This window comes from Danio rerio, chromosome 17, assembly GCF_052040795.2.
Source record: "Danio rerio strain M-AB ecotype USA chromosome 17, GRCz13ab, whole genome shotgun sequence".
Taxonomy (NCBI): Eukaryota; Metazoa; Chordata; class Actinopteri; order Cypriniformes; family Danionidae; genus Danio; species Danio rerio.
The window spans coordinates 12,494,644-12,507,114 of record NC_141037.1 but is presented as its reverse complement, the minus strand read 5'-3'; the positions used below and the strand labels follow the sequence as shown (position 1 = coordinate 12,507,114).

The following is a 12,471-nucleotide window of genomic DNA, read 5'->3' as shown; positions in this document are numbered from 1 at the left end:
TCTGACTTCAACTGTATGAGGAGATCCATCGTATTTAAATTATTAGATTGAATAGATTTTTTTTTTCATTATTAGAGAGGTTTTTATAGCCTTCTTGTATCTTGTAATTGATGTCAAAGAATTGTAAAATATTTTAAAATCTTTACAGAAAAAAAGGAGTAATAGACATTACTTTTGCCTTGTTTATGTGAAACTTCCCAAGAAAAATGATCAACTTCAAAGCATTATCGAGCGTATCATAGACAGTTTTACAATTCTAAAAATAATCATGCATTCGTCAAAGTTTTTCTGCAATCTGTCAACTGTTTTAATCATTCTGATAAGAATCGAAAGGGGGCAGCAGAGTCAAGACTTCCAAAAATGAATAAAATCAAGACTTTTATTTTGAAATCTGTTTACCGTCTTGATATTTCACCGTTGTTTCGGCGTTCACGGTTATGTTAAGTTTTGTTGTCAGCAACAACAACCCACGCTGTGGAAATTAATGGATGTAATAAACTGAAACTACATCATTTGAATATCACATCAAGCTACCACGAAATAGTGACTTGATTTGTCATATGAACACAAATAAGCGAGGCTAATCCGACCTGTTGCTTTTAAAAACACCTGCGGCGGGAAATTCAAAAACAATTCTGATAACATCATCAGTTTTTGCAATCTCTGGATGTTTCTGGAAATCCTTCAAGTAATCGATATGTTGGCGTCTTCTTTACGGTAAGACTATTAAAACGTTTCATACCGACTGACATCAGCCCTGAACTACTAAGTTACTGGTCTGCATGTTACTGATATAAGAGTGGAAATGGACTCTTGTTGTGTGTCTGTGAACAATAAAACACACTTTAACGACTCGACATCCAGTTCTGATGCAGCAGATGTGCTAATTCACTCAACCAGAGCCGGTAGAGACGAAATACAGCATAAGAATCAGAATAAAGTTAACATTTACATCAGGAGACTGTCAGACTCTGAACATGTTCATTCTGCGGACGAGAGAAGGACAGAAATCCCTCCTGTGAATCTGCCTACAGCATCAGATACAGGTAACGCTGTTAAACTTATTAAAGTAAAGCTTTATATTCATAGACAACGTCCCTATATTATTTACCATGTACTTGGAATATTTGGTCTGAAATTGCATGTAAATGTGACTTTTAAACAGCATTAGCGCAATTTATTTAACTGCGAACACAATGTTGTAATATTAAGTTACTTTGATAGTCCTGATGTTCTTAATAGTGCTTTGATAATCCTAATAGTACGTTGAGAGTCCTACTATTCCTAATAGTACTTAGATAGTCCAAATATTCCTAATGGTACTTCGATAGTTCTAATAGTATGTTGAGAGTCCTACTATTCCTAATAGTACTTTGATAGTCCTAATATTCCTCAAAAGTACTGTGATAGTCCTAATAGTACGTTGAGAGTCCTACTATTCCTAATAGTACTTTGATAGTCCTAATACCACTTTAATAGTCTTCATATTCCTCAAAAGTACTGTGATAGTCCTAATAGTACTGTGATAGTCCTAATAGTACTTAGTCAAAATATTCCTGATAGAATTTTGACAGTCCTAATAGTACGTTGAGAGTCCTAATATTCCTAATAGTACTTTGATAGTCCTAATAGTATGTTGAGAGTCCTACTATTCTTAATAGTACTGTGATATTCCTAATAGTACTTTGATATTGCTTATATTCATTCATTATTCATTTTCCTTCGGATTAATCTTTATTTTAGAGTTTGCTAGAGTGGAATGAACTGCCAACTATTCCAGCATATATTTTACCCAGCGGATGCCCTTCCAGCTACAACCCAGTACTTATTTAAACACACACACAATGTCTAATTTAGTTTATTTAATTCACCGAAAGCGCATGTCTTTGGACTGTGGGGGAACTGGAGCATGCGGAGAACATGCAAACTCCATACTGAAATGCCAACTGGCCCAGCCGAGACTCGAACCAGTGACCTTCTTTCTGTTGACGACAGTGTTAACCTTATTATATTATTATGGAGAAAGTCTGAGTGTGTCAATATCAAACCAACTTTACCTCAGTGTTAAACTTTGCCATCAATTAAGTGTTCAGAATAATACATGCATATTTATCTGAATTCAGCTGGACCAGAGGAACCACTGGCTGGAATCAAGTCAAACCAGTTTGCTGGGCTTTTTGGCAAAGTAAGTTTTGCTTTTTATTTTAATATTTTAAAATGGGTGTGCATATTGTTAAACTTGCATTGATTTATATATATTTTTATATGTATTTACCAGACCTCCAGGAAAGAGAAGAGTAAAGCTCAATCCACAATCATGCAGACAGAACAGTTAAAGTCAAAAGGTGTGAGTTCTATATTATATTATATTATTCATTCATTCCTTCATTTTCTTTTCGGCTTAGTCCCTTTATTAATCTGGGGTTGCCACAGCGGAATGAACCGCTAACTTATCCAGCATATGTTTTACTCAGCGGATGCCCTTCCAGCCGCAACCCATCACTGGGAAACACCCACACACACTCATTCACACACATACTATGGACAATTTAGCTTACCCAATTCACCTGTACCACATGACTTGTGGGGGGAAACCAGAGGACTCGGAGGAAACCCACGCCAAAACGGGGTGAACATGCAAACTCCACACAGAAACGGCAACTGACCCAGCCGAGGCTCGTACCAGCGACCTTGCTGTGAGGCAATCGTGCTACCTACTGCGCCACAGTGATGCCCTATATTATATTATTCATTCATTCATTTTCTTGTCGGCTTAGTCCCTTTATTAGTCCTTATCTAGCACATTACGCAGCGGATGCCTGATATCTTTTCCAAGTGTTCTTTGTAGTATTTAATTATTAATATTTTGTCCTTGTGATTATTGTAATGTCTAAATAACGTTTGTTTATTGTTAGATTTTAGTAGTGTTAGGCATTTTATTATGTCATCTTAAAACTAGAAAAAAACTCAAAATTTTACCTTTATTCTTATATAAGTGTTAAAGTAGTAATCTTGTTGTTTGCCAATTTATCATTATTATTTTTTCTATATATTAGGGCTGAGCAATATATGGTTAAAGCATAGATATCGCAGTGTGTTTCCACAATAGTCACATCACAACATTAGACTATTTATAAAAAGATTTAATGATAAGGATATAATATTTATATAAAATATATCTATTTTTTTATTTCACGTTGGATTGTTCAATTTGTATATTTGAATACTGTTGAACTCCCCAGAAAACCATAAAGCACTGTTTATTGAACTATTTGTATTCACTCATAATTATATATGCTTGTCATTTATTACATTTAATGAAAATGCTCTGCATAGAAAAACACTTGATCTCCTGAGGCAATCTAAATTCATGAAATCTTTCAGAATAGTGCTATTTAAATCAAAAAGTGAAATTATATACACAGCAATGTGTATATACACATGCACATATAAACACGCTCAAAAAATAAACTTTTTGCAATCCAGTCTGAAATAAGTTTTTTTTTTTTTTTAACGCAAAACATGATGAGACTGTGTACAGAACATGCTGTATCGGTCACACAAGACACACGCAGGAACAATTACTCAAAGGAGAAGAACCTCCAAAATGTCACTATTGCAATAGAAACCAAACTGTTAAACATGTTTTTGTGAAACATTGTGGAATGTTTTTGTGGAATTTTAATATTATCAGACAGCTATTTTTATCTGGAGAGACTTTAAATGAAATTATTAATAAGTGTGAATTCTTCTAAAGTTGTACAATTTTCTATCAAAAGTAAACCTTAAAAACTGTTTTATATTTTTATCTTATATATTATCATTATTATTTTTCCCAACTGTTTTAAAAAAAATAATTTTCATTATATTGCAAAACCCAGCAAACAGGACAGAATATTAACTTGTATGATATTTCAGAATGTACTTTGCCACCCCAACATTTGTTAAATAAAAATAACATTTAAAATAAATTGTAAAAAAGAATAAAATGCAAAACTATAAAAAATACAAATACAAAAAAATTATTACATTGAATTTTAAATTACAATCATCTTTAAAGATATTTCTATCCATTTATAAAGCAACTGCTAGGAGACCACGCTTTTTTAAAAGTCTCTGCTTTACCTCTGATTACGTATGTTGATTTTTTTAAGAGCAAGATTATCAGACCTTTTCTTTATCCGTTGTGCAAAAACAGCTCTTTGGGTATTTTCCATACCATATTATCATTATCATTATTATTATTATTATTTTTTTTTTCATTTGAAAGTATTTCCTAAAGTTCAACTATCCCTGTTTATATGTATGGTTATAGTTAACAATAAAGCAATAAAGACTCTTGCAAATGTCTCTAATTTAAACCAATATGAAATTCCTTAATATCTTAGGTGAGGATGTGCAGATTTCTACATTCTCTGCAGATGGAAGAGGAGTGGTTTCTGCCGCGCTCAGGAAGAGGTAAAGCCTGTGTCTATTTAAACATTTCTATGCTCAAACATGATTATTTTGCACATTGTTTTATGTTATTTGTCACCATGATCCTTAGATCCCAAGGTGCTCCTATAGGACGTAACGTGACAGTACAAGTGTTGAACCAAGACAGATCTCAAACTCCAGCCAGAGTTCAGCCAGATCCTGCTTTTCCATTAGGAGATCCTGGCACTTCTGCAAGTGTGGCAGCTATAACAGCTGCTACTCTCGCAGCCACAGCACCACTCATGAAGGTAACATGTTCATGCATTCATATTTCATATGTTAACCCAGCGGACGCCTTGATGTAAAAATGACAGCAAATAACAAGTTGGTGCCGATAGCCCAGAGGTTAGTGCGCTGACATGTAGTGCAACATCGTCCCAAGTTCGAGCCCCAGCTCTTAGACTTTAATATCTTGAAATAATATTAAACTGACATCTATGATTTAACACTGATGTCAAAAAATTTTAATAATCAATTACAGCACTTTTCTGTAATCAGTTTTTAATGTGTGCGTGTGTGTGCGTGTGCGTGTGCTTGTGCGTGTGCGTGCGCGAGTGTGTGTGTGTGTGTGTGTGTGTGTGTGTGTGTGTGTGTGTGTGTGTGTGTGTGTATGTGTGTGCGTGCGTGTGTGCGTATGTGTGTGTGTGTGTGTGTGTGTGTGCGTGCGTGCGTGCGTGCGTGCGTGCGTGTGCGTGTGCGTGTGCGTGTGCGTGTGCGCGTGTGTTTTTATGCCAGTATAGACCAATTACCAACCTACGTCACACATGACATCACACAAGTCCTCGGTTGCAAAAAAAAAAAAGACAGGCTGCAATAGTAAAGATGTGGTGTTGTTTGGTAGGATGCCAAATTCAAAATATTCGAAAACTTAACTTTTACCATACACCACACTGCTTTAATGCTAACTGCAGACGTTTTTGGCTAAAAGAGAGCTGAATGAAGCGACGACCTAATTAGAAATGCTGGACTCTGCAGTTCTCATGTTGTATCAGGTAAGTTCACGCTATGCTGAATCATACACATCATTCGCATTTGATTGCAGCAATGATTACAGCAAAAACTGGTACAGATGGTTAATTAAACTGCGGAAACTAAATGCTGAGAATAAAACATAAAAGTTAAAGTTATTAAGGTAAAGTTGGTTTTATATTCACATTCATTCAGTGACAACTTGTGACACACCCCCTATATTGTTTACCACGGCACTTTGAATATTCGGTCTGAAATTACCTGCTAGTGTGTCTTGAAAACAACATTAACACTGTTTATTTGACTGTGAACAATGTTGTACTTTTATAGTCATTGGCTGCTAATATGATTTTGCTATTTAGAGTTTGCAAATTATACTTTTATGAACTTATACTATTAAGGAGAAAGTCAGAATATGCGAATATAAAAACAACTTTACCTCTATGTGTAGGTTGACATACCCTGCCGAACAGGTGCAGTTCACTGTCAGAATGCAGTTGTTTTGCATGTTGGTGATTAATTACCCAGGCCTTGTATAACGTTAACTCCGTCTTCTTTCCTTGTCTTTGGCTAAGCAGAATCTCGGTTTTTAGCTGTACATAGTGTTGAATCTGGTTATCATGGAGCATTATTTCTTGCACATGACAACACAGACAACATTGTTGGCATCCAAGGACTTGTGGACCTTTAACTTCTCTCTTGTAAAATCACTTGGAGCTTCAATGAGATTGTATATTTGGGGCTGGATGCTTGGTCATTTCGTCTTTACCAATATTCATTGGGAGGTTGCTATCGCAAATGGACCTGTCAGACGAACGTTGCTCACTTTACCGTTAATTTTGCTGAATCGCTGTGCTTATCACTGGGTGACGAGCTGTTATAATACACTGAAAGCATTATGTTAATAATATATATAATGTGTAATCAATGTAACTTATTTCTAAGACAACAAACTCTGTACCGCATCGAGTGTCATTCCCTCGCTGTAAATGCTAGCACTCCCGGTTTCTTTCTGCCACCTCCCTGCGCGAATGTTTACAAACATGGCAATTGGTCTATTAGATGTCAACTTGATATTGTTTTGACATCAAGGTAGTTTACAAGCATAGTAGGAATACATTAAAATCCTGTGTACATTTTTCATTTGTAATCGAAGCTTTCAGATGAATAAAACTTTTCTTATATTATAATGCTTTATGTATCGTAATTTTGGTGGTCAAAAGTGCATCAGTGTGTGGATGTCAAATAGACGTCAAGGTTTTTTACATCAAAACTTATTTACATTTTTGGTTTGCTTTTTGATGTCAATGTCAATTTGAAGTTGTTTAGACATTAAGGGACCCGCATTTGAGAAATAGCTACATTTCCTGACATTCTGTGGACATTAACATGGCACTTCTCGTAAAGAGTAGGGAAGTGTAACCCTAGTGTCCTGGCCAAAGTCCCTCAATCGGCCCCTACGAACATGGCCTCCCAATCATCCCCATCCACCGAATTGGCTTTATCAATGTCTCTTCACTCCACTGATAGTTGGTGTGTGGTGAGTGTACTGGCGCCATTGTCCTGTGGCTGCCGTCGCATCATCCAAAGGGATGTTGCACACTGGTGGTGGTGTGGAAAGACCCCCCCTCATGATTGTGAAGTGCTTTGGGTGTATGACCATACACGATAAATGCGCTATATAAATACACATTACATTACATTACATTTGTTACTTATGTTTTATTGATGTCAGTTTAAATAACTAAAAAAAACAGCTAAACTAGATCCAATAAATAAAATGGTGAAAGGTTTTTGATGTATAAACCAATAACATTAAATATAAATGCTTTAAAATAGTTTTCATCAGTTTAATTAAAGAATGTTAACAAAAGAAGCAGTATTGATTCATAAAGAATCAGAAAATGTTTTAATCAATGTGTTGGAAAATAAACAGCCTATTAAAGAGATAGTTCACCCAAAGATGATATTTACTCTACCATGGTGCTGAGTTTTATTCTGCCGAACACAAAAGTTTTGAAAGCTGAAAACCTGGAACCATTGACTTCTATAATAGGAAACACAAATACTATGGAAGTCAATGTTTACAGGTTTCCAGCTTTTTTAAAACTATCTACTTTTGTGTTCAACAGAATAAGAAACTTTGTCATTTTGGGTGAATTATCCCTTCAGGTCTTCAAGTATTTGCAGATACAGCATAAATATTCGTAAAAGCCATTCTAAAGATTTAAATAAGAAATAATTATTCACTGCATTTTAAAGTGCCCACAATAGCATTTTCATTTGCACGATCTGTTTTATTATTGGTAACACTTTACAATAAGGTTGTTTTTGGTTACTGTAAAATTTAAATAATTTTATTTTAACTTGGACAATGCTCAATAATAAACAGTAAAACTATAAATATGCCAGAGTTAGCCACAAGGGCTAATTTCCATCGGTTGCCCCTGCCCGATTTTAAAAAGGCAACCTAAAATAAAAATAAAAAAACACATTAATAGACATACAATAACAGTAAAGTTGCATACACCAAAAAGACAAAACATATAATAAGAATTCTATAAAAATTTAAAGTAAAGAATTACAGATGGTTACAATCTTGATTTGCTTTTAGAGATTTATTTAACTTGTATTTAAATGTGGAATAATTTGTAATACCCCTTAAATCAATAGGAAGTGTATCCCAGAAATGACTGGCTCTAATTGAGAAGACTGGCTCCTCTAGTAATAGATTGTGTTGCTTTGCCATTATTATTTTTCTGTGTTACAAACTCACATAATAGAGGTGGAGCATATCCATTTAATGCATAGCATGAACAAACAACAGGCAATACATTTATTACAGATTTTGTTCATGTTAGTTAACATTAGTTAATGAAAATGCAGTTGTTTATTGTTAGTTCATGTTAACTCACAGTGCAGTAACTAATAGGGATGTAACGGTATCAGAATTTCACGGTACGATAATACCTCGGTATGAATGGCACGGTACGGTATTTATTGAATCATTTACAGGAAAAACAAAACTAATGAAAAGACTAAAAAAAAGTGCCAAAAGTGTTTATTTACCTTAGCACTGAACATATCAATGACATACAAATTAGCCATTTATCTGTAAGTTTCGAGACAGGAACTTCAATTTTTCAATTTTAATAACAAAAAACTATTAAACTATTTAAAAAAATACATTTTCAATTTAGTTTTGTTGAAAACTCACCACATTAAACATTTAATCACTCACTCACTTAGATAGAGATGGGTTTTTTAAGGAAAATTATCATATAATTATAATCTGGTAAAAGCTGGGATCTCTGGGCATGTGCCCTGCAACAGAAAAAACCCTCTAATTTGGGACTGAGGTTTCTGGGACAGAGAGATATGATTTAGCCAAGGTTGACAGCAGTGGGTAACGCTGTGCATTGTCTTTCCACCACTTGAGAGGACAAGCCATGAGTGAGATAGAGGTCTCTTTGTGGTACAAGTCAATGTCTGCATCAATCTAACAAGTGTGCTGTGTTTCTGCAGTCCCCTTGACTGTTATTAGTTGTATTCCCCGACTTATATTTCACCACAGTCTGGCAGTGCCTGCATACCGTTTTTTTCTTTGTCTGTCACCTTTTCTCCTTTTTCATATCTTTTTAGAAAGAAACCGAAATTCTTCCACACATCCGATTTAAAACCTGATTTAGGTTCGACCATTTCCAGCTCTTTTTCTTCCCCGCTACTAGCAGCACACTCCATTTCCGCATTACTGGATCTGTAGTGACAACAGACTGCAAAGGATGATGGCCACGCCTAGGCTGATGGGAATTGCAGTTCCCGCTACCTCCCGTTCGCTTCATTCGCCTGAGCAAACATTTCTCAGAAATATTGTTTTATTGAGTCATGCGCCTACGGTAATATTGAAAAACAATACTATTGCGGTACGACGGTATTTACAATATTGTTACACCCCTAGTAACTAATGTTAACAAACATGAATTTGTATTTTAATACTGCATAATGTAGATCAGGGGTTTTCAAAGTGTGAGGCGCGCCTCCCCTGGGGGGCGCCAGAGCATGTCAGGGGAGGCGTGGGAAAAAATATAATATAATAAAAATATAATTATTAAGTTTAATTATTATATGTACTTTTTATTATATTTAAACATTTTAATTAAACAAAGCAAAAAAATAATATGTCAAATATAAGAAAACCTTTTTTACCCAGAAGGCCATAGCTGTGAATTCGCTTCTGTTTGGCAAGCCCGCCAATACAGGTATAGTCCTGCCAATACAATGGGTCGGTTTTCTTCGACTGTTTTGACTGGGATGGACAGTTCTTGAATCTGTTCTATTCATATTGAACCATCATCCTATTTTTAAAAACGTTATATTAAAATACTTGTTATTACTCTGTAAATAATTTCACTTTCATGCAAATGATGATAAAAGTGAGTTAACCGTCTGACATCTGTCTGTGTCTTTATATATACTGTGTATATATATATATATATATATATATATATATATATATATATATATATATATATATATATATATATATATATATATATGTGTGTGTGTGTGTGTGTGTGTGTGTGTGTGTGTGTGTGTGTGTGTGTGTGTGTGTGTGTGCGTGCGTGCGTGCGTGCGTGCGTGCGTGCGTGCGTGCGTGCGTGCGTGCGTGCGTGCGTGCGTGCGTGCGTGCGTGCGTGCGTGCGTGCGTGCGTGCGTGCGTGCGTGCGTGTTTGGGAGGAGGGGGGCGCCAATGGATAAGTTGTGTCAAAAGTGAGGCCCACTGTCTTAGACTTTGAAAAACCCTGATGTAGATGAAGCAGAAAAACATCTCATTGAAAGTGACAGAATGTTTAATTCCTCCTGAGAACTTGAAACCTACAATTAATTTGTATATAAACGAAACATGGCAAAGAGAATGGGACAACTGCATAAATAATAAATTGCATGAAATTTACCCGGAAATAAATGAAAGACACTTAACAAATTATCATTTTGAGACCAGTCATGATCAAACTGTATACTAGATGTCTAATTGGGCATTCTAGGTTGACTCAATTGTATTTACTGAATAACGAAGCACCATCCAAATGTAATTACTGCCAGGCTGCTCTTACCATGAAACATATTTTGTTGGAATGTGGAAGTTTGAATACCATTAGACAATTTTTTTAAGGAGAGTACTTTGGACATTTTTAAAAAGGTACCACCAGGAAGAATCTTAAATCATTAATCAAAAGCTGAACTAAAAAAATCATATTTAACATTGAATATATTTTTGTGTTAACTTTATTTATTTCCATCCTATATATTTGTCTAAGTAAGTTTTTATTGTAATAAGAATTTGTTTTTATCATGTAAAGTTTTATGTACGTCCATTTTGCCACGAAATAGCCATAAGTTACTGATGTGGCAATAAATAAATAAAGAATAAATAAATAATCCATTGGTGAATGTTGAACTATAATTAATAAATGATGTACAAGTATTGTTCATAATTAGTTCATTTAAGGAAAAACATTAGCTAATGAAACCTTATTGTAAAGTGTGACTGTGCTATTGAATATTGACACACGTCTACCTCAATCTATTATAGCTTTCACCTTCAGCTGTGTTTGTTTGGCCATCAGGCTCAGAGTGAGATGGAGGCTCAGATCTCTCGGGTGTCTGCTGAGCTGAAGAGGCTGCAGGCAGCAGAGGGCAGTGTCCTGCCTGGCAGGACGGCCCGTACAGACAGCAGTTCAGCTGGGAGAGCAGCCCATCTGGAGGAGCAACTTAACATTCTGATCCAGCAGAGACTGCAACACCTGGAGACAATTCAGTGTCAGCAGATTCAACTGCAGGTGAAAATGCCGAGACCTCTGTCTGGATTTGAAGATGCAGAGTTTTGATTGTCACATTTTGCCTTTTGAAGGTTTCGTTGTTGATATATATTGATTAAAAACATTAAAACAATTATAATTATAATTATTTATTATTATTATTATTATTAATTTATTTTTTATTATTATATTTTTGTTTTAATTTAAGTTTTAGTTATTTTTGAATGTCAAGTTAAACTAAATTAAAATGAAAAAATGTATTTAACAACCATTTGAAAAAATATAAATATAAACAGTTGAAGTCAGATTTATTAGCCCCTCTGAATTATTAGGCCCCCTGTTTATTTTTTCCCCCAATTTCTGTTTAATGGAGAGAAGATTTTGTCAACACATTTCTAAACATAATAGTTTTAATTACTCCTCTCTAATAGTTGATTTATTTTATCTTTAACCTTTATTTTAAAAAGGAATAGAAAATCAAAGGGGGGCTAATAATACTGACTTACTGACAACTGTATATATTTTTATTCCATTGCATCAAAATTTCCTAATTTTTATTCAAATTTTTCTTTTTTATTTTCCTTTCCTTTCAATCACGTTTTTTATTTATTTTGAATTATGTGAACACAGAAAAAACATGCCGTAGATGATCAGTTTAAAGCAGTGTGCATAGATATACAGTTGAAACCAGAATTATTAAACCCCCTTTGAATTTTTTCTTTTTCTAATTATTTCCCAAATAATGTTTAACAGAGCATGGAAATTTTCACAGTATGTCTGATAATATATTTTCTTCTGGAGAAAGTCTTAATTGCTTTAGTTGGGTTAGAATAAAAGAAGTTTTTAATTATCTTTTTAAAATATTAATAAAATTGTCAGCCCCATAAGCTATATATTTTCTCGATAGTCTACAGAACAAACCATCGTTATACAATAACTTGTCTTATTACCCTAACCTGCCTAGTTAACCTAATTAACCTAGTTTAGCCTTTAAATGTCACTTTAAGCTGCATAGAAGTGTCTTGAAAAATATCTAATCTAATAATATTCACTGTCATCATGGCAAAGATAAAATAATTCAGTTATTAGAAATGAGTTATCAAAACTATTATGTTTATAAATGTGTTGATAAAATCTTCTCTCCGTTAAACAGAAATCGGGGATAAAATAAACAGGAGGGCTAATAATTCAGGGGGGCTAATTACCA

At 34.6% G+C, this 12,471-nt stretch overlaps 1 protein-coding gene across 3 annotated transcripts in view; it reads left to right on the top strand.

The window, feature by feature from the left end:
* The first annotated feature begins 437 nt into the window (after positions 1-437).
* The window catches only part of si:ch211-185a18.2, a 297,371-nt gene continuing 285,337 nt past the window's right edge, over positions 438-12,471 (top strand). Inside the window, exons 1-7 of one of the 3 annotated variants that reach the window (NM_001441598.1) lie at positions 438-717; positions 901-1,046; positions 2,124-2,185; positions 2,279-2,345; positions 4,389-4,458; positions 4,547-4,724; positions 11,073-11,285. In NM_001441598.1, the coding sequence (NP_001428527.1) occupies positions 668-717; positions 901-1,046; positions 2,124-2,185; positions 2,279-2,345; positions 4,389-4,458; positions 4,547-4,724; positions 11,073-11,285 (786 nt within the window). In that variant the 5' untranslated portion in view covers positions 438-667. Of the gene's footprint in view, positions 1,047-2,123; positions 2,186-2,278; positions 2,346-4,388; positions 4,459-4,546; positions 4,725-11,072; positions 11,286-12,471 lie in introns of all 3 variants that reach the window. The other 2 variants (NM_001441597.1, NM_001258228.2) reach the window with 2 other exon arrangements.